The 22292-nt window shown below is 41.9% G+C and overlaps 1 protein-coding gene across 11 annotated transcripts in view; it reads right to left on the minus strand.

Moving 5' to 3' along the window:
* PELI1 (pellino E3 ubiquitin protein ligase 1) overlaps positions 1 to 19652 on the minus strand; it is a 48556-nt gene extending 28904 nt beyond the window's left edge. For 2 of the 11 annotated variants that reach the window (XM_030022896.2, XM_041125368.1), the window contains exons 1-3: positions 19259 to 19650; positions 18530 to 18588; positions 5814 to 5975 (exon numbers count right to left, since the gene is read on the minus strand). In XM_030022896.2, the coding sequence (XP_029878756.1) occupies positions 5814 to 5868 (55 nt within the window). In that variant the 5' untranslated portion in view covers positions 5869 to 5975; positions 18530 to 18588; positions 19259 to 19650. Of the gene's footprint in view, positions 1 to 5813; positions 5976 to 18529; positions 18589 to 19258 lie in introns of all 11 variants that reach the window. The other 9 variants (XM_041125370.1, XM_041125369.1, XM_030022897.2 and 6 more) reach the window with 9 other exon arrangements.
* Positions 19653 to 22292: the final 2640 nt, after the last annotated feature.

Raw genomic sequence — 22292 nt, forward strand, 5'->3', positions numbered from 1 at the left:
TCGTGGACTGCCATTGCATTTTCAGTGCTGTTAAGTCATTTCACTAACCCTAATGAAACTACATTAGAAAGACAGCAATTTGATTCTCACTAATTCCACCAGTCAGGAAAGTGCTCCTGAAGACAAAAAATATTATATTCTTCCTTGATCCACCAAATTCAACAGAATTCAGTGTGAATACAAACCTTTAAGATTTGGCCTAGAAATTGCTAAGATTCCTAAAATTAAGGTTTGGGGACACAAGCTCAGTGTATTTATCATCCAATGCAAGTTTATTTATTTTCCACATAATGTTCTCAAGCAAAATGGCTACAACTCTGGTTCTCTGTAGATATCAGCTCATATTTCAAAGTTACCTGAAGAAGCCTCAAAACCAAGTGTAGCTGAGCAGTTACAGATTGGGCTAGATTTGAATTAGCACATGCATGAAAGAAAATCTACATTTCTTTCCCATTTCAGACATTTCTCTGACATGCAAAGGTAAATGAAAAAGTATCTTAACACTCGCAAACTCACTTCTAGCAATTCCCTTGGCTTTGCACTTTGTACCTGTATGCATTGAGAGGCAGGCTTTAAGCTGTATAAAGAATTACTCGTTTTCTCTCAAAGAAAAATTTTTCCATTCAGGAAATAGGAAACACCGAAAGGCAAATATACCAAAAAGAGCATATAGCCACAAAAAGTTGCAGTTTTGACAGCACCATGACTAAGTAATTTTTAAACAGTACGAGACAATGCAGAACACAGTAGTACTTTACACAGTTTTGAAATCAACTTCACATGATTTACAGCATGCACTTATTTATTAACCAAAGTGACTGGTTAATATAATACAGACTTCTTCCTTTCTGAATCTTGAGAAAGGGACTGAGAGAAGCCTCCACTTTAACCCACAGTGTGCACTCCAGATACCCATACAGGCTACCAATGGACTACTGTTTGGGTACCTTCAAGTGCACCTCTGCACACCACAGAAACCTTAAGTCCTGTTTTTCTAGTATAGCTAAGTTACTAGTAATAATCTAGTATGGAGGAACTGTTTCACTTGCCCTTTTGTAGTCAGCCATTCACTGCAGACTCATTCATTCCAAGAAATCTGGCTCTTCAGAAGTAATCTTCACAAGTTTTTAGCGGTAGAGCAGCCCTCTCAGGACTGACATTGTTTATGAACATTTCTTCAAATTACTAACAGCTGCTCATACTGAGCACAGTGGTGCCTCATTCACATGCATTCATAAAGGTTTGCAGAAGTCCTGCGCACACTCAATTTGCTGCTTGTCATTAGTCACCCTCCTGCTTACAGACATCTCATGTCATCCATTTGCGGAGCAGAACACCACCATACAGCTGCAGAGGGTATGAACAGTCATAGGCAACCAAGTTAGCACATGTTAAGAAGTTACTACCCAGAATCAGCAGAGATGTCTGACCACATTCAAGCTCCTGGACCAATGCAAAGTCAAAGTAAAAAAAAAAAAACAAAAAAACCCACCTTTAAGGAAGCCCATTCAAGTAACTAACTATACTATACAACAGACATACTAAATAAACTAATGAACTACCAATATGGCAAAGTCAACATAGCCAATTTGACACTAAACAAGCAGATGAGTTTATGAAGTGTCAGGCAAGTGGGACAAAGGCTACAAGTTTGTCAGGCTGATCAGCTGAGACAACTAATAGGCAAGTTGCTGCCTTTAGTAGTATGTATTGCCTGGATGCAACTTAGTGGCAGACATTTCACTTAGAATTTCAAAAACAAATTCTCAAGCATGCTCAGTCTCACTTCAGCTTCAACATCAGCTATAGAAGTAATATATATTCTCTACACAAAGAAAAGACTCTCTGGCTTCACAGCCACTGTTGTACTTAAACTCTTTAGAACTCTGAAGTCATTCTGTACTTTTAGCATTTCACTGATGAAAGTGTGTGAATTTCATGTCCCCAAAATAAACTCTGAACTCTACAAATAAATACAGCACTGTCACAAGCTTGCCCTCCTCTAGCCTCTCTTTTATAATACTTATTCCTTGTCTGTAAACATGACTGCTAGGACAAAAAGATGCAATGTCAGGGGCACCAAACAACCCTAAAATGATATCAACACTATAGAATGTTACCAAACCAAGATAATGAAGAGTTTATCAGCTCCAATAATTTTACTAGTTTCTGAGGTGAAGCATTTTTCTTTTAGTAACCACTTCCAAGCTGACTGAGGCTTTTTTTCCTGGTTAGAAGGGAGACACTTCATTTTAATTGTATAAAAATTTTAAAAAACAACAATAAAAACAGGCAAATACAAAAAACCTATCTTCTAAAAAAAGTCTTCATTTTAAAACCAAGCTGTGATCTAAACTTTTTATTTTGAAAGTATAGTTTAATAACATGGTGGGAAAGAACTTGTATCAGTAACATTAGATATACGGCTATATAATTTTCATCATATTTAAAATCTATCAAAGTTATAGTACCTATCTCACATTAGAAATAAGAATTTTTTTCTTATAATTACTGAAGAGAAGGATACAAACATCATAGCCAAAATTCAGAAGCACAACTGTTGACACCAAGCTTCAGTCCTGAAACTTGCCCAATGAGAACTGTGAGTTAGAGCTCAGCGCCTGTGAAGCAAAGCACCACTTCTGGGAATAACTGCGCATTCCTAGTTTTGTGACGGAGAGCTATTTTTTACTGCTTCTGGTATTAAAACTAAGCATGCTCACATTTGCTGGACTGGGATTTGTGAAAAGTCCAACTGTGGGAGTAACTGTGTGTTTTACTTCTCCTAGGTCCTTCTTTTAAGAACAGGACCGAGCCTAACATTAAGGGGTGCAAGTTTAGGAATTACTGGGCTTCTTTTTATACCTAGACCTGTCTTTTCAGGTCTCCCGCCCTCACTCAGCAAAATGAAAAGGTTAATACAATCACAATAAATGTGATTTCTGTCCCAACATCCACATATGTTACTCACCAATTTTTTTATTAATATATTTAAATATCTGTGTTTCTCCCAAAGTTATAGCATGGTGCTTATTTCTTAACTTTTGATATAGAAGTCTACCTAAACCCAAAACAATACCGCTATAGCTGTATACACTGAAGCAGCAAGACTTGTCTTTACCTGCAAAAATAAAGGTCCAGAATACAAAAGTTAAGCAAAGATAGCAGAAGACCTAACACAAAAGTATATTGAAATATTACAATCAAAACTCCCAGTGAAGTGGCAGCCAACTGAAATCAAAGATCCTAAGAAAAGCTTTCTTGTTAATCAGAAGCAACATGGAATCTCTTTCCGACCAGAAATGCACAGAGTAATCTAAAGCAGCTCCAGTGTACAGAAGACTGCATCCTTTGTCAAAACTTCAGCCTTTCGGATAACTGCTTGCAAACTCAACATGCTCCAAAGATAGTTTTTACTGCGACGCAAATGAAGAATCTCTAATTAAATTAAATAAAAAAATAAAAATACTTGCAGCCTCTAAGTTTAGTCCAGATTGGAATACTGCAACAAGATCCTCTTCCTTAAGTGTCTTTTTAAAGCATGCCAAAACCATTAGTTAGAAGGATAATCTAAATAAAGCCATTGTTAAAAAAATAAAACTACATCATACCATGGCTGGAACAGCTAAGGAACTGGTCAGGGAGGAAGGATTATTTCCTGGCACAGTAATGTAGCAACAGACCAAGTTCTCTCTCTCTTTTTATTATTATATTAAGCCTTCAAAATGTTTCACAAAAATAAAGCTGAGGTTTGTAGCTCATCTGTTTAACAGATGATCAATTGTATTGGGCAGCAGGACTTTGTTTCTAGGCATACTGTGCAAAAAAAGAAAAAAAAAAAGTAAAAGCATACTTAGCAAGGAAAAGAAACTGAAGTCCAAATTCTGCTTTTGTTCATTTACCAGGTCACCTCACCAAACCTGATACCTGAGCCCAATTATGCAGGTGCAAGTAAGGATTCAACTGCATTGAAGGCAACTGAATTAACCAGCATAAGCAAGATTGCGATCAGCCTACTGAAGCAAGACTGTACTAGAGCAGATCTGGGCTGGACATGTAATTTAATTCACCACTCTGATTTTGTATAAGCCCCAGACCTTCAGAATAATTACAGTGCCATCAGAGACAATGCTTAATGTCAGCTATAGTGTTTGAGTTGTGTACTGTTTGTCTGAAGAGATGAAGCACTCAAAAGCCAGGTAACTTCCAGCTTCTCAAGCCACTAGCTTCAGCTGTGTTCCACAACTCTTAAGGAATGACCCTCTTACTAAGTTTGTTGCAAGTATTTTGGCTTATACACAAGTACTTGAACATGGTAAGTCCTGTCTGACCTACCACATTTCATTAGATAGGAACTTCTTCCTAATAGATGAGACTCCTGAGTTGATAAACAAAGCTCTAACAGCTATACTACTATTAAAGCTTCAGACCACACTGTACTATCTGTTGAGCTTCACCTTGAAATGCACTGGCAGAGTTAAGTAATTTTGAAATAAGAATTCACTCATGATAGAAGCTTGATAGAAAATCGAGAGGCACAGTGGAATACACAGCTGATCAGAAACTAAAATAAACATGCAGCATGAATTCAAGTCAGCAAACTCACAGAGAATAATGAAGTGGCATTTTCTATACTTAAAATGTTTTGGGCTGTTAACCACCAATACTGACTGCTCATAACTAGTTTTAGGACTTCAGCAGTTGAAACAAAAATAGCAGCCATTGAAGTACTGATACCTTTGATCATGAAAAACATTATTATGATTAGCATCTCATGCCTATTTGCTCCAATCCCGTGAGATGTAAAATAAAACTGTAAACATTTTCAAAGTTATATGCCAAAAGTCTTCTCACTATTAATCACACACATTGTACTTGAGGTTGTACTCTCAATTTCGCTAGCATTAACTTGGTATGAAAACTGGTCCAAGCAGGAAAAGTTGATATTCTCACAACACCACATTACTACTTTGGTGCAAGCAATAGCGAGAGGAGGCAGCAGCTGTTGTCCTCAAACCAGAGGGCTAAGGAAAAAGAACAAGCCACAGATCCATTCACAGACAAAGCTATGGAAAGAAATGCAAGAATTTTAAGCCTACCACATAAGAAGGGCATATAGTCAGTCTAATGACAAAACTTGAGACACAGCTCCCTGAACATCTTAGAAAACGCTTGTGATTAAATTTGTTTGTCTCAAGTTAGTGAGAAAAGTCAGCTTGTGGAAAAACTCTGGTCAGTAGGTCTGGAGCAAAAAAGGGTGCAGGGCTGCACAACTCAGATCTGGGGAGCAGGGGGTCTATGTGTGTGCACAGGCCAGGGAGATGAGAGGGAGGAGGCATTGTTCTCAGCAGGCAATAAATATTGTATCAGCTCAGAGCCTCTGGAAACAACCTTCAGTAGAAATTCAACATCAGGGCATGAGAAAGTACAATTTGGTACAGGTTAGGAGGCAGCTCTCTAATATAATCATCTGCAGTTTTATAAAAGCTGCTGGTGGTTGCTGTACAGAGATGCTGTCCAACGAACAACTTAAACCATTCTCTCTCCACTTTAAAAAAACACAATGTTTAGAGAACAAATAGTGTTACAGACAGTAACAGCAAGACAATACTAATAGTTTGTATTGTTCTACACTTGTACTTCTAGCAACTAATCTCAACCAAAATCTTAAAGATATAAATAAAAGGTCTATTTTAAGGGAATTCTAGAAGTAGTTACTGAAATTTCTCTTCAAATTTTTCACCTAAAGAAGAAGTTCAGGTACAAGTAGAAACGTCTGTTCTCTTAAAGCAACTGTGTAGATGTAAACTCACCATGTCCAAGAACCACGAGATTGTAACCGCACTTCCACTTGGATTTACGATACATAATGAAAAGTCACACTCGCACAGGGAAAATGACCTGTTGATGATGGTGGCTGTCAACAATGGGTTCAGATCAGTTAGCTGCTAGTGCAGACAGGACATTTTTCAACACTGCGAGAGAAAGTCAGAGCAAGACCATATGGTTAAGCCCCATCCACATTAGCACCAAATGGCTAGCATCAGCAATTGAGAACTGTCAGCTGGGAGAGGCACAGGTGGGAAGTCTACCTGTTGCTCACAGCCACTGTAAAGAATGGTTTCATAGAGTTTTATCAATGTTGGCTCAGTGTCCACTGGAGTAAATGCATTCTGAGAAAAGCACGAATAACATGTCTTTGATCATAGCATATACTCTTGTGTCCAGTCAGCATTGCTAGTGCAGAGCAACTCAAACAGTTGTTCAAAATTATTCAAGGAATTCAGTTACCAGTCAGTTGGTTTCAGCATACTCAAGATTTACTGAAATTTAAGAGTATGTTCTGGAATTATACTGGATAAGTCTAAGTTTTACATTTACAGAAGATTTGACAGTTGCAGGTAAGCATTAGACTAGTACTGTCAGCAGACACCCTGGCTATATGCTATTCAAGACCATGCAAAATAAAGGGATGAAAGAGCTGGCTTTAACTTCAAACTACTTTGAGTAGGGGGAGCTGGACCAGATGATCTCCAGAGTTCCTTTCCAAAATAAATTGTTCTATTCATTGATGATCCTGGCCACTAGTGCAGAGGCATGAGCTTCACATGCAAAGACAGAAGCACTACATCACAGAACTATTATTTATCACCTATTCTCATGACCTGCAGGAATGCCTGCACTTAGTTGTTACCACTAAGATATAGCAGGAGCACATTCTGTCGTTAAACAACTTTAAGGCAGCATAAAACACCACTGCCTCCAAAAGCAGCATCCCTGCCTGCTGCCCTGCATTTAGACACTTAAGTTTCTTGCACAACCATAGTGTCCACAGATTCACGCCCCAATCTGTTCCTCAGTTGGATTTACTAGGTTCCATGCGTGCATCTGAACACAGGACAGGAAGAGATAGCTGGGACCACCTTTCATATAGTGGACTTTGTGTTCATTTCCAGAAAAAGAGCAAATTATGTACTTTTAAATGCATGGACTAATTAATAGTGAGATGACAGGAAATAGAGTTTGTTCCTGAGCAGTACTTAAAAGCTGTGTTTAATCTTGAAAAACAAGGGAACATAACTACTCCTATTCTTAACTTTGGAGCTGATTTTGTTTTCTTTATACTTACTCTTCTATTAAACTGATTTTGTTCCTTTAGGTAACAAAAGCTACATTCACCAGCAAAGGACAGCTTAGTACAGCAATAATCTTATTAGCATGCATAGTGAGTTAATACTAAGGTTATATAAAGGAAATTTGAAAATTAAGCTTGAAAACAAGCACAGTAACAGCAATAAACTAAAAATTTTAAATTCTGTCTCAGTTACAAAAGCACATTTACAACAGTCTTTTCTACTGTCTTCATCAGATTTAGTCATTTCCTGTACATTTCTCCATAGGACAATTTTTCTATTACAGTCTTAGCTATGCTTGGGTGTCTAGGACTTGGGACAGCTCAAGAGACAAGAGGAAGACAAGCACCATCAGTCTGCTCAGTTCTGCAGCACAACGTAGCACCAATTCTTATGAGGTACACCACCAAGATAAAAATTACCAAAACCCTTTTGGGAGGCAAAAATGAGGCACAGTTTGCTAACATTAATGCAAGTTACTTCCATAACCAGTTGCTACAATAAAACTCGGGTATACTAATATTAACACATCTTAGGATCCAGTTACAAAAACTCTTCTACCAATAATTCTTCCAAATTGGTCATCTGGTTGCATGCTGGGAAAGCATCTTCTGGCACTGCTTGGCAAAGGTAAACTGCAGAAATTGAACAGGTCCCAACAGAGACTCCAGCACATGTTCTAAGTTGGAATGAGAAGACAGGTGGAAGACAGAAAATACAGTCTCTGAAGACTGTGGGATAGTATCTGAAGATTGTCAAAGCTTAAGTAATGCTTCTGAAGACTAATCCCCATCCTTAAGATGGAGTAAAGTCTGAACTATAAACTATGGCTGAGGACTGGACAACAGAAGTTAGACTTAAAACCACACTCAATCCATCAGCATAAGCGTTAGGCCTAACAAAAAACAGAGTGACATGATTAAGCCTACAATGAAGACTAACTTGGAATTCCCACATACTTCAATTACAATAATGACTATTAATAGGGAGTGTAGAACTCCTTGGGACTTTAAGTCTCTCTGTATCAAGAGATGCCTCTCTTCCCCACTTAGATGCATGTCTTTGAAGAGCTGAGCAACTTTACTCTATCAACACTAGCAGAAGGTAAAGTTGCAAAGCAGAAACCCAAAACAGACTGTCATTTAATAAAAGGAGGCTCAGCAGAAAGAGTAAGAGGCAGAGGGGGAAAAACTAGGCTCTGCTGAGTGCCATGCTCTTCCACACGAGCACAATGGAAGGGAATCCTGCTCCACTCTGCGGGCTACGAGCCACCTGGCCAGAAGCCATGCTTATGCACAGCTACTTGGCCCTGAGGGTTGAAAATAAAAGATGAACGGCCAAAATACAAGGCCAGCAGACATAGCTGTCAGGCAGGGATCAGCAGACCTAATGACTGTAGCATTATGAACGCTCCAGCCCGTGTTGGTTGGCTGTTTTGCACTATACCCTATTCTTTCCCTCAGTTATGTCCTTCCTCATCTACCTACCATAACTCCTACTTGTGCTCTGTTTCTCTCCCCTACCTCTTCCCTTTTTTTGTCTCTTCAGAGTCCAAGGTCTTACAGGCAGACTTCTATTCAAACAGCATACAAGCACTGCAAAATGAAAGTTCACAATTTTTGGTATGTTTAGCTGATTGTTACAGTCCTTTCCCACCTCAGGTTTTTATAAAATTCAAGTTTCTTGAAAGACAGTTGATGTACTCTATAATGCTATCCTTAGTCACAGAATACCAGTAGTATTAAAGACGGGAGTTCACAAATAATGCAGTGTGCTGATTTAGCTTCTGTAAATGGAGAATTTGGCCACTGCAGAGACGTCTGATCTACAGCTCTCACTCACATAAACAGTCCCTAGCCACACAAATAAAGACTGTCAAGATCCTTCCCCAAATTCCTGCAGGGAAAAGAAATTAAAACGATAGCAGATTGGATAGAACAGCTCTAAGAAAAATCAATAATGGTAGCTGTAAAATCTAAAATTAAAGTAAGTCTGGTTTTGATGCTTTCAGTACACACAGTACATTAAATTTGGCGTAAGCCCAATGGAACATGAAGTACTTGTGGACAATGTCTGCCAAGAGCTAGAAATATAGCACTTAGACTTTAAAGAACAAACAGTAAGCCTCAGACTATTTCTACTTTATGCATCTGAAAAAAAATAAATCAAGGTGATCTTTCTGAGAGAACATTTGTATTAACTCTAATTGGCGTGCTTTGTGTAATACTGAATTGAGCATATGCCGACTGGCAGAGAATCAGTATTTGTCATTTTATAATCCATTGCACTTGTGACAAAGGTTACGAACAGACATTATGCCTCCCCATATTCCAAATCACTGTGATTTCCTCCTTAGCATCAGGCTTATGCCTCAGATAAGCTCTGTATCTGGTCCTTCGTCACACTGACACTTCCAAACATCTGACACGGTGGAAGCAGAAAAAAGACATGGGAAGCATGAACTTAGGGAACTCACACTGCTCTGTCAGTTTTTTCACCCACCTTCACATTTGTTGGTACTTCATTAGTTTACATGCCTCAGAGCAGAGCTAGATTTGATTAGTAACTGAATACTAATTCACATTTCTGTAGCAGCCTCCAAACATTAGCAAATTAAGCATCAACACACCTGTGAGTTCCTCACCTTTATTAAAATAGGGACAAAAAAAAAAGGGGAGACAAGTCTAACACCCATCTGGGGCTTTGGAGACATCATCCATCAGACAGGTTCCTCTCCCCACCACCTCCCATACACTGAGCTCCTAGTTGGACAGGAGACTAGAGCACAATTCTAGCTTTGTTAGGTTTTCTGCTATTATATGTGGGAGGGCTTACACATCCTTTCCCACATCTCCCAGGGATTCAGGAGGGAACACACCCCTCCTGTCTTCAAGGCCAGTACAAGGTGCTGACACAGGATTGCAGCCCCAGCCCTGCCTTGGGAAACTGGAGAGCAAGAGAAGAGAAAACAGGCGATGCTACACTTGACATCTGCCCAGAGCAATGCAAGAAACTTCTCACGCTATCTTACTCTACATGTAAGCCAAGCATTATCTAGATCTTTAAAACTGCTATTTCTTGATGACTGAGGTTTTGAAATATATAACAAAACAGCCAGATAAATCTGACTGTTAATACTCCTCATTAATAGCTGTAAAATAATAGCAGCATCCCTACAGTACTTGCTATTGTGGACTAAGACTGAAAGACACCAGATGCTTGCTACACATGCTTATTGACACAGTAAATAAGCTCTTCACTTCCTCCTGCAACTGGTCCCTCTTGGCTTTAAGGTAAAGGTTAACTCTTCCCTCATCTTGTGGATCAGGCTCCTATCTCTGCTCCTTTTTAGACACTGCCAACTTAAACAAGCTCCTCCCCAAAGTTACAGTAAGTGAAAGATTGCAGGAAAGTGCTTCTAACACTTTCCCTCTAGAGGCAGGAGTTTCCCTTGCTAACTATGCGTATCTCAGAACAGTGAAATATGAAGTTATTTCAATGAAGAAAAAAATTAAACAGTGCATATATATTGGCATAGAAATTCAAAAGTAGTTGCTGTATCTAAGTCACAAGTGGCTTATAAGCCCCCAGATTTTTCTACAGCATCCTGGCCTTTCTCAGCCATCAGTGAGAGGTACAGGGACCTACCCTATGTTCACATCTGCTGCTCAAAAAGCCTCAGACAAAGCTAATACACTGGTCACAGTACTGACTGTAAAAATATGCACACGTGCAAGAAAAGAAATAAATAGATAAAAATAAAAGCTACTCGTGTATTTATCTGTTTGCATGATCAAGTTGACTTCCTCAACTTCAGCAGGTGGCTGACTGCCTCAACAGAATAATGCAACACTTCTTTTAAAAACCAAAAGAAAAAAACACCCAGCTGCTACCCTCACCATGGTACACTCCAGCCCTCTGCAACAACCTTGAGTAGTTTACAGAAATCTTAACCAACAGGCAACAGTTCATGCTGCACCAAAAGGGAAAGCTCTACTGGAATGATATTTCTCATCCACCACATACAGCACCAAATGAATGCTAAACAATTGATGTGGGCTATCAGCAGCATAGTAATTACCTTATTAAAAAAAAAGAAAGATCAAAGAACAAAGATCCAGTATGATGGAACAACCTACCACAGGAATCAAGAAGAGATGACTTGGCCGTGAAAGTCATCTAAGCACAAGGGGGTGATCAACTGTCTTCAGACTAATATGCATTACAATATAATTTGTCTTAAACTTGGTCTGCTAATCCCAAGGTATGACATGCAGTTATATATACATATGATTTTTATATATATGGTTTATATGTATGTATATAAAAACATATATAATGGTTTAACTATAAGAGGTGCCAGGACAGCAGATTGGAGCAGGAAGCAGCCCTTATCTGAAGTGTCAGCACTACCATCACAAATTTGCCTCAACATTATCACACGAGAAAGAACAAATGAAACACTCCAACAGCCTACTTTTGGGCCTTCTAGTTCTCTGCACTACCTATCTGAAAAAAAATGTTTAGATCTTTTCCCTGTTAAAAAGCAGTTTTTGCGGCTTGCCCCCATAAGTTTCAGGGAATTGGAGCTGGATCTCTCCCAGCTCTTTGCTGAAGGTACATTAAACAAATACCCCCTAACACACAAATAGCAGGTGTTGAAGTCAGGTGTTACCATGATGACTTGTTTTACAGTTTGACTATTATCTTCTCCCCTCTAACTATTCAACTTCTAATCATCACTACTGATGTTAAAAATATTTTTAACATTACAATGCCAATTAAACAGAACCTATATCCAACATGAGAACAAGCTGGAAACATTTTCTGGGTAAGAAGAGAGATGGTCTTTACATGGGGCTTTAATTCATTCTTTTAAAGCAGAAAAAGAGGACAAAAGACTAAATCACTTGAACATACCAACTCTTTAACAAGTAAGCATACAGCAAGCAATATTCCTCCTCCTCTTGAGCCGAAGTTTACTGGCCTCATCTGTGTTGGCCATTCAAGCCTATGTCGTGTCCTAATGCTAAGATAGGACCATCCACCACTCAAGCACAGAAGATAGATTATACTAGCACACACTTAGCTTAAGGAAAAACATCCCCTAGGAAGCTATGCATGGACAGACTCATGCCACTTGTGGGCATCATACAGCTTTTTGTGGAGTTCTGAAAGCAGCATTCCTAAATCCAAAACCAAATTACCATCAAAGTTTGATCATGAAGATGGAAATAGCAATATTAGCTGAACAGTCCCTAGCTCTGGTTTCCCATACATGAGTAGTCAACAGCTCTGGTTTCCTACACATGAAGAGCTCTCCCAGTTTCTATCGGAAGATTTTGACATCCTTAGTAGCATGTTACATTTTCTTTCCTAAATTCAAAACAGAGCGCCTGCCCAGTAGAAAGGAGCCAGATCCAAGAGGAAGCAGATACCCTACCTGCAACATCAGCTAAGGGTTGAGGCCCCTGTACTCCTTTTCACTGTAGAACAGAAGTTCAAAATCATCTTCCATAGCCTTGAAATACAGCAATTCAAATACCTTCGTGCATTTATTTTCTTCCCTGTTGAGCATTCCTCAGAGTATTTAAAGTGGCTCAGGGAAAAAGCAAACTAAGCCAAAGAAAAAAATATATTAGTGGGAAATGGCGGAACTGACATATTTTTAGAATTAGCATTTTATCCCAAGAGGTGCATTAAAGAAGGAAAATAAGCAACAAGTTCTTTAAAAGGAAGCAAATTACTTTGTAGTAAGCCTCCATGTGTGATGCATTTTGGATTTTTTCTCCTAACCTCATTCCAAATAAATAGTTCAGCTACGGGATATGACAAAAGAACCATTACTTATTTTCCCAGTTGAACCTTGTGTTAAACCATGATTAAGGCAACATTTATTCTTGTAAAAAATATTGTACTAAACTACAACTGCCTCAGATAAGTAGAAAGGATATCAAGGTAGCATCAGACAAAAATCTCAGTATACATATTAACACTTAAGAGAAGAGGAGCCTTGAGATTTCTTAGCAGGAATTCTTCAGGGACCACTTTTATCATTTAACACAAACAATTTGTCTTAGGACAAAGAAAATACAGATGAAGTACTCAAGTTTGTACAATTTCAAAATCAAGTCCTTACTATTGAATACTGCTCAACCACTAAAAGCAGAAGGAAGTGAGGGCAGGGAAAGTGGGCACTTTGGGGCAGATCTGTAACCGTCAGAGAGGCACGATCTTAACACAAGAAAAGGAACTACAAACACATGAAACCCTAAGCTTAATTTTGCTTTTAGCTTAATGTTGTCTTACAGCATCCCAACGGACTTGATGGTTAAAAGGGCCATATGTGCAGGCTACATAGAGGCACATTAGTTCCCATACCTAAAGCCCACAGCTCCGCCTAGGTGCTTCATGTGCTGCCACAGCTGGTGCTGATCACTTGTCGGGAAAAGATGACCAGCTGGATGGAAACATTTCAAGCTACATCTAACACAGAGATGCCAGTTTGGTTGCCCTGACCCAAAGAACAATTAAGACATTCATGTTGTTGACCCAGGTCAAGGGGTTACCATCCTAGAGGACAAGCTGGCAGAAGGGAGGGAGAAACTAACTCAACAGCTGCTACTTTCCATTTGCTCGCTACTCCGTTCAGATGAACAGACAGACAATTAAGCAGGAGCACTGAAGAGGCGAGCAGGACAGGGTGAGACGCTCAGATCAGATCACTAAGTTTGCTCTCACTATGCCTCCAGAAACTCTTGCAGGCCTTGAGCTCCACCAATGCCAATGGCAAATTTTAAAAAAAACAAATCAGTCCCTTCACATCTGATCTCTATCCCCCACATTGCCCATGAAAGAAAATGGGTACCCCAGCTCAGGAAAGAGTCTTTTTAAGTGTTTGTAACAAAGCCCAATGGGCTATATACTTGCAGAAACATTGCATACTTGAAATACAAGCAGCTAAGTACATCCAGGCAGACGAACAAATTGACAAGGGAAGCAAAAAAACACTGATGGTGGTCTACTTAAAGAAAGTTCTGGCTAGGCAGGAGTTCATGTTTTGTTTATTGTTTTTCTGGTTTGGGGGGTTTTATTTGGGTTTTTTTTCCCATCTTCTCTTGAAGTCCTATCTCCAATAAACTATCCCCCAAAGAAACTTACTCAACCAACTTGCTCCAATCCCCTATCTTGCAAGCACCTACAAAATATTTTTTGATATATCCCACTTGCTCAAAACCTCAATCAATCCACAAAACAGCATTCTCTAGTAGCTATTCATATTATCAACTATCCTAATAATAATTTTAAAAAACACTCTGTAGATCATTTCTGGTTTAAGTCTATTTAACTTCAGCTTTTTCCTGCCTTCCTTGCTGTTCATTTCTGTGCTATGCTGTAGACTTGTCTACAATGCAGAGCCTCAGCCACTATAGCAAATGTTACAGACCCACAAATTGAAATGCAGCATTTAGTGACAAAAGCTTTTCTGCCAAAACCACCATGCTTATCTCCCTGAATACCAAATATGTAAACTAACAGGCTGACAAAAGCACTCTATCATCAAAAGCTTGCCTACATCTGGGACTTTGATTAACTCCTGTTAATTAGACGGTGCAATTGCTCACCCCAACACATACATGCCCACCCTATCTAATATAGCCAGACCAGCACCTCTCCAGCCCAACTATCTCTGTACTATTAATAAAACTCCTCCCAAAAGGAATGCTTTTCTCCCTTCTAAAAACACATTTATGCAATTATCTGCTATAAACAGGGTCGGCACAGAAAAACATCTGGTTGACATAGCTTTATAGCTAACATCAAGGGAGATCAAGAACGTTTTGAGCCAGCATGACACGTATCCAAAGTCTTCTACCACATACTCTACTGGTGAACAAGGAGAGTACTGCAATGTGAGTGTGAATCGAACGCATCCTCTTCCCAACAGGAATATAATTATGGGACCCCAGTAAGAGGTTTTGACCGCTCCTGCTCTGACAACTGCCATATACCTTCATTTAGAAGAGCAAAATTATAGGACACTCCCAATGTTGAAACCACAGCCAGAAATGCACTGCAAGGTTCAGTCCACTCTGCTCTCAAGTGCATGAGATTTGAGCCCAAAATTCAGCATTTATATAAGTATGTACCATGGACGGCAGTCAAGTCACTATGATTGAATTCAGCAGCATGGATTAAGAAACAAGGTCAGAAGATTAACTTTTATTACCTAGTCATGAACTGAACTGTGCTCCTGCATGGCAGGGACCGGAGGATACCATCAATCTTTAACCAAATGCTTCCAGCCAGGCGCTGCATTCAGTCTGAATCAAACAAGCTGCTGACTAGCTCACACTTGAGCCCACGTCCCCAAACACCACCTTACAGCATTTACACCTAGTATGCCAGCCAGGAGACGCTGCTGGAGCAAGACTGGTATTTATGACCACCTACCTTCAGCACAGGGTGTCAGCAGAGGAGAACAGACTTTTGCTGTAGAGCCTGTAGTTTCCAGTGAACTATTATACATCCACTAATGACTACAGGGTTATTCCAGAAAGGTCATTTTGAGCAGCTAGCAACATTTGGTGCTCCAAATCACATGACACGGGTCAGCAAAAGACGACCATGGCATAGGGCTCACCTAGGTAGCCTGTAAGCCACGCTCTCACTCGTGCAAAGCATCAAAGCACCTCTTCCTACTTGAAGCAAGATCTCCTTTTCAAATAAATATAAATATAGGATACTTGGAAAAGAACATATTCATAGTGCAAGGCTGTAATTCTTCTGCAAATGAAGTTATTGTCAATAGTTTTTACTGCTTTTAGGAGAAAGTGGCAACAGCGTAGAGCTTGCTTTTTTTAGTTTAAGCGTGATTCCTAGCATGCCAAAGAACTTCTGTCTTTTTCAACCTGGAAGGCAGATTTTGAATAAATCGATTCAAGCATTTTAAACAAGAAACACTTACAATCGCTTGTGACTATTAATTGCGGCATCCACTTCAAAACATTAAGGCCACAAAGAATACCACGATGCTACCCTATTACCCCAGCCCACACCTAGCACTGGAGAGCCTACAGCAGCACAGGGAGGGAAATCCATCCCACGAGCTGCCCATGGACTCCTGGGAGACACAGAGCCACTTCAGCTTTGCCCAACTGACATGAGTTGCACCTCATGGGATCAGAACTAAACTACTATTTACCTTCTTCCCCATGAATCCTTCCATCCAGGTAGACTAACTGAGCCTGATTACAGATGCAATATCAATTTCAGTAGAATCAGGGGACTAGAGTAGGAGTATGAGATTTACTGGTGCATCCTGTTAACCAGTAGATTGAAAGGAAACAGAAACTAGATCAGATGGAAACATGCTTAACTTTTTTCCACTGAAACTCTCTCAGCAGTATTTAGAGGTGCTCAACCTACTTCCTACACCACCTCTTTGCTGTCACTTCCTTTGACAGTTCATCAGCACACTTGCGAATCTGGAGATGAAGGAACAAACGTCTGGGAAGCAAAAGAGCTGGACTTTTTTCTCTTGATGCCACCTACAGTCAAAACTTTTACGATCTAACCAGCAAGGCACACAGTGACCAGCTAGCAACAAGTACCTCCAATTACTGGCATCCTGCAGGAATTCCTAATCAACTGTGTAATTTCATTTACAAGTATGCACTTAAAGATGACTTTAATTTCTCATGAAACACCCTCATTCTTCCCTTTTTAGCTCAGGGCATGGATTAGCATCTACAAAAAGCTTTGGTTTTCTGCTTTCCTGTACTCCAGAGCTCCTGTCTAAGAAGACATTTTATATCAAAATATACTTGTAATTAGTTCCTTCCAAATGAGTAAGAGTTTTAAATATCACTGGCTCCAAGCAGATGATGCTCTATTTTGCATCTACAAACACACAGTCGCTAGCTAGCAATCCTGAAGTGAAACGATCCTGTTTTCCATGCCTAGTTTCTTAATAGAAACCAGTATTGATACCAAAATACAAAAAGGTTGTAGCAGATAGACTTTATACTAATATCCAAGTTCTGCTTTAACTGAAATACTAGTAGTTACTCATAATTTTAATTTCCAAGATGAACACTAGCATGGTGACCTGCTGCAATGAGAAATACATTTGTGTTTAGTAAGAATGGAAACGTTCATTAGGCACACTTCACAAGACTATACTCAGCATAACGTAGGTGCTCCTACAAGTTTAATTCATTTAAAATAGGAGACGTTTAAGCTTAAGGTACCCAGTAGTTGCATACATACAACTAAACACATTCCTAAAGCTTCCTGCCTGGCCATTGATATGACTTCAAAAAGAGTTAGGACACTTTATTTTACATGGCACTAAAAGAGTCTAATTTACCAACTATGGGTGGTCAATTTTCTACAAACCAGGCTTTTTCCTGGGGGGAAGGAGGGCAGGGGAGAGGAGAGGGGGAAGTGTCCCATGCAGACATCTGAACTTTGGCACTACATTACTCACTCTGAAATTGTCGCCCTAAAACATTACAAAGCCACGGACCGCACAACAACACATGCAAACGAAAATCTGGGTAGCCTGCTTGGCTGAAGCTTTCATCTCCACTAACCTACTGGCGCCTTTCGGCATAAAAAGCAACAAAAGATGTATCATCAACAGGTCATCTGGCTGCTGCTTTGTGAAGAAAAAAAAATAATAATGAAAAGCTGCTGAACAGAAACCGGAAACGGCCTTTTTTCCCCCGGCTTTCCCCCCGCCCCTCACGCATGTTAAAATGGAAAAAAATAAACCCATCGTTATTCGGATGCAGAACCACCAGCTCTATCTAGCTGAAATGCTTTGTAATTTTACTTGCCAAGTAGTGTGTTTTCAAGGCAGAGGAGTCCCAGAAAAAACAAATGGGTGGCCTTTAAAAGGTAAGGCCAGAAAGACAAGCATTACAGCTAGACTTGCTTTTTGCTTGCATGTATTCTAGAAGCTGCATTTTGCAGAGGTGAAATAGCTGCAGTTTTTGAGGGGGTAGTTAAAACAAAAACAAAGGGGGGGGGGGGAGAAACAAGCTTTCATTATAAAAACATAATAATTACTTTAAAACATGCCCTTTAAGAGGCAAAAATTATTCAGCTGAAAACACAACTGCTCTTCCTCTCTCCTGCCTTTAAAAATTTTCTCCATGGCTGTTACAGGCAGAAATGTCCCCCTGCTATTAGCTCTTCCTGAAACCGCATTATTTAACTACGTGAGAGAAAAAAAAAAAAAAAAAAAAAAAAAAGAGAGAGTGAAAAGAAAAACCCGACGAAAGTTGCGCTGGATGGCAGGCTGCTCACAAAAAAGCCAAGGCTAGGGATACGGGAGAGAAACCTTGCAATTTCCCCAAGAAGCTTAAAATTAAAAAGACACAACTTACCTACCGGCTATCTGGATTCTTCCAGAGTAAAACAACATCAAATTTGGGAGAGCTAGGGGCTGAAAAAAAAGAAGCAAGCTTTCCCACCAAGATTTTGCAGGTTAACAACAGCAAAACAAAATCCCCCTTTGTTTTGTTTTCACCCGCCTGCGTGCTGCTCCCATTCAACGCTCCAGCACAGGGGGCTGCGATAAATGGAGCCGAGACTTCAGGGGGGACTCTTTCCTCCCCGAAAAAAAATAAACGTAACACCACCACCGCCAAAAAAACCCACCCCCCGAATTCAACAAAACCTCGGAGTCCAAATACTGAACGATTTTTTTGGTTTTTGTTTTTTGGGGTTTTTTTTTAAACTGATGTTTTTCCCGAGGGCAGGCGGCTCGGCGGCCGCTCCGTGACAAAGAGCTTCCCCAGCACATCCAGCCCCAGAGCGGAGCTCAGCCAACTCCGGTGGGTGGGAAGGAAAGAAGAAACAAACAAAAAAAAAAAAAAGGAAAAAAAAAAAGACAACAAACTCCCCAAACCCGCGGAAAAAAAAAAATTATTTTTAAAACAGCAACAAAAAGGCAGCCCTGCCGAGGCGCAGCACAAAGCGCGCAAGGCGGCGGGGAAGGGGGGTAAGGGGGGAGAAGCAGCCCGAGGAAGCGGGCAGCCCCTGGGCAGGCCCCCAGCCCTCCTCACGATACGGTCGCGCGGCTGGGGCTCTGTCGCGACAGGCGCGATACTCACCCCAAGGAGGAAGGAAGCAGACGGAAGAGGCACCCCACGCCGGCAGCCGCAACTCCCCGAGGCGGCGGGGGGAGGCCGGGAGCGGGTGGAAAGGAAAAGGGCAGCCTCAGCCCTCAGCCTCCGTCCCCGTCTCCTCACAGCCGCACGGAGGACGATAGCCCCGGCTGGGCGAGAGGGGAAGGAGACTCCGCAGCGCTCCCCCCGGCCCCCGCGGGCTCCGGCGGGCCGGCGCTGCGAGCCACAAGCCGGGAAGCAGCGACGGCAGCTGCCGGGAAGCGGCCGGAGAGAACGACCCGACCGACACCGGCTCCGCCGCCCTCACAACGACCGACTCCTCCTCCGCTGCCGCGCCTGCTCTGCTCTGCTCTGCTCTGCTCTGCTCTGCTCTGCTCTGCTCTGCTCTCCCCGCGCCTCGCCTCACCGCGCCGCCCGCCCTCTGGATCGGCTGCCGCCGCGCGCTCGCGCACCCCACCGGCGGGGGCGGGGCGGGGGGCGGGGCGGGGCGCGGGGCGCCGCTCCTCGCGGGACCCCGCCCCCCCGCCGCCGCCCCGCGGCATGACGGGACTTGTAGTACCGCCCCCTTGCCCCGGCCGCGGGGAGGTGCGCTGTGTGCGCACACCTGTACGAGTCCGCGTCGGGGGGGTGTCTACAGGTATGTATGTGCATGTATGTGTATACACACACATACACATATATGTGTGTGTATATTTGTGTACGTACATATAGGTGTGTGCATATCTGTATGCATAGTTTTGTGTGTACCCGTCTGTATATGTGTGTACATGTGTGTATATGTGTATATATATGTGTGTATACACACACGTATATGCATATATGTATGTATATATATGTATGTGTCTATGCATGTGCATATGTATATATATGTATGTATGTACGTATGTATGTGTCTATGCATGTGCATATATCCGCGTATGTGTATGTGTGTATGCACACGCAAACATGCATAAACATGCATGTGTGTCTATATAACACATGTATGTATATATGCACGTATTGCATCTATGGTGGGGTGCCACCATTCGCAGGAGGGGGTCCCTGCCATCAGTGAGCCCAGCTCCAGCACGCGAAACCCAAACCACAGCCCTCCATCCCCCTGAGCGCGGCTCAGCCATGCTGGGAGCTGGGTACCGCTGGGGCTGCGCAGCGGGGCTGCAGCACACCCCCGGGGCAGGGACGCAGCCAGCGCTCTCCCTTCCTCCAGTAAAAGTTGGTTTTCTAAACATCTGTGCACATTTATGGATCTGGGTCCCGGCCCTCAGGTCCTCGCGGTGCAACGCTGCGGGGGTATGTTGGGGATAGATGGCGGGGCAGCAGTCCACACCGGCTGGGATCCAGCACCAGCAGCCGCAGCCACGCATGCGTGTAAACCTTGGGAGCCTCACGTCGCTTGCAGAATTTGAATGAGGGACGTTTCAGCTGACGGATCCCTTACAGATACAACAAAACCCTCCCAAATATTTGTTACAGGAATGTTTCTGCATGACCAACCCTCCCCATCTCCGCAAAGCAGAGGCTCCCTATTTTTTAATAACGACATCAAGCGCAGTGGAATAAGAAACCCACTCGCTAGGAGTCAGGGGTGATGCTCAAAGGCTCACACAGGCTCGGGGCTGAATATGAACTGGATGGAGCGGCTACTGCTTGGCGTGAAAGTTTGACGCCGCTCAGTCTCACACCCAGTGCTGCTTTGTGGATTTTTAGCCTCATTTCTTTGCCAGAGTGAAATAAATAATCCTGGATATTATAACCCGTGGTGTGCTGCCCCGATCCTGTCCAGATACATCTTGCTATGTGTGTGGGGGTGTTTAAATAAATATATAAAAACATATTTCAAGCAAGGCAGGGAGATCGCTCTATATCGTAGGCTGCTCCAGCAGTACTGCCAATGATGACTGTTACAGTGGTTCTCCAAGACCATTCGTTTGGACAAAATATATTCTTGAAATAAATACCTTGAAATAATGACAGCTGAAAGACCCTTCTAGCAATGGAAAGAAAGACTACGTTAATTGATTTTGTTCTATGTTTTCCATAGCTTAAGGGAAATCACAGCCTGGATGTGGCCCTCAAACTTATTTTTGTTTTCTTGTACACACTGAGAAAAAAATAAACAGACTTTTAAGGGAAATGGGAGCTTTCACCACTGTATCACTCAGAAAACAACATGGTCCTGCCCCAGCATAACACAAAAAGTCAATGGAGGTGCTTTCATTGCCATCACACTGAGAGCTGCTGAAGAATTAGGAAGGGTTAGAAATATTAGTGGTGCCGGGCTGTGTAAGCACAGCTCTACTAGTCGTTAATCTGAGTTTCATTGGCCCTGGGAATTTAAAGAGAGATTAAGAGATATAACTCGCTGCTCCCAGATTATAAGAACAAAAGGGTCAGGGTGATCATCCCTTCTGACCTCCAGCACATAACCTCGGGCATCCCAAAAATAGCTTTTGCCTCAAAGGTGGTATTTCTTTCAAAGAAGTATCAACACCTGAGATGAAAATAGCCCTGATGGTAAATCCACCCCCACTTTTGGCGACCGCTGCAAACAAAGCCCGATGTTAAAACTGAGCTCTCCACGGGGCGTTTATTGGTTTGCCTTTGGATTTGCTGTAACTTTGCTCTCTGCACGTGGCAGCCCAATATCTCTGCTTTATTTCCAACCTAGGTATTTATAGCCCTCTGATTGAGGCATCCTTTAATCTCTTTGCTGAGCTACCGATACCAGCATCCCCTAATCCTTTGCTACAGGGCAAGTCGTACCCTCACCCTTGAGCAGGAGCGTACCCCGCATCTCCCCATAGCTGCCGGAGGTGTCATTTTCCATGGGACTCGATGACGAGGGAGTAAGGAACACGCGTGCGGGCACGTGGGAGATGGGTGGTGGGTGACGGCGGTGCGGGGGCGTGGGTGGAGAAGCTCCTGGCACGAGCCCTGGCACCGAAAGCCCGCTGGGTCCTGCCTGGGAAGAAGCCACGTCTCTTCTCCCAGGGACCAGGTGCTTCCTTCCCCAGGATGG

This window comes from Aquila chrysaetos, chromosome 8 (assembly GCF_900496995.4).
Source record: "Aquila chrysaetos chrysaetos chromosome 8, bAquChr1.4, whole genome shotgun sequence".
Lineage (NCBI taxonomy): Eukaryota > Metazoa > Chordata > Aves > Accipitriformes > Accipitridae > Aquila > Aquila chrysaetos.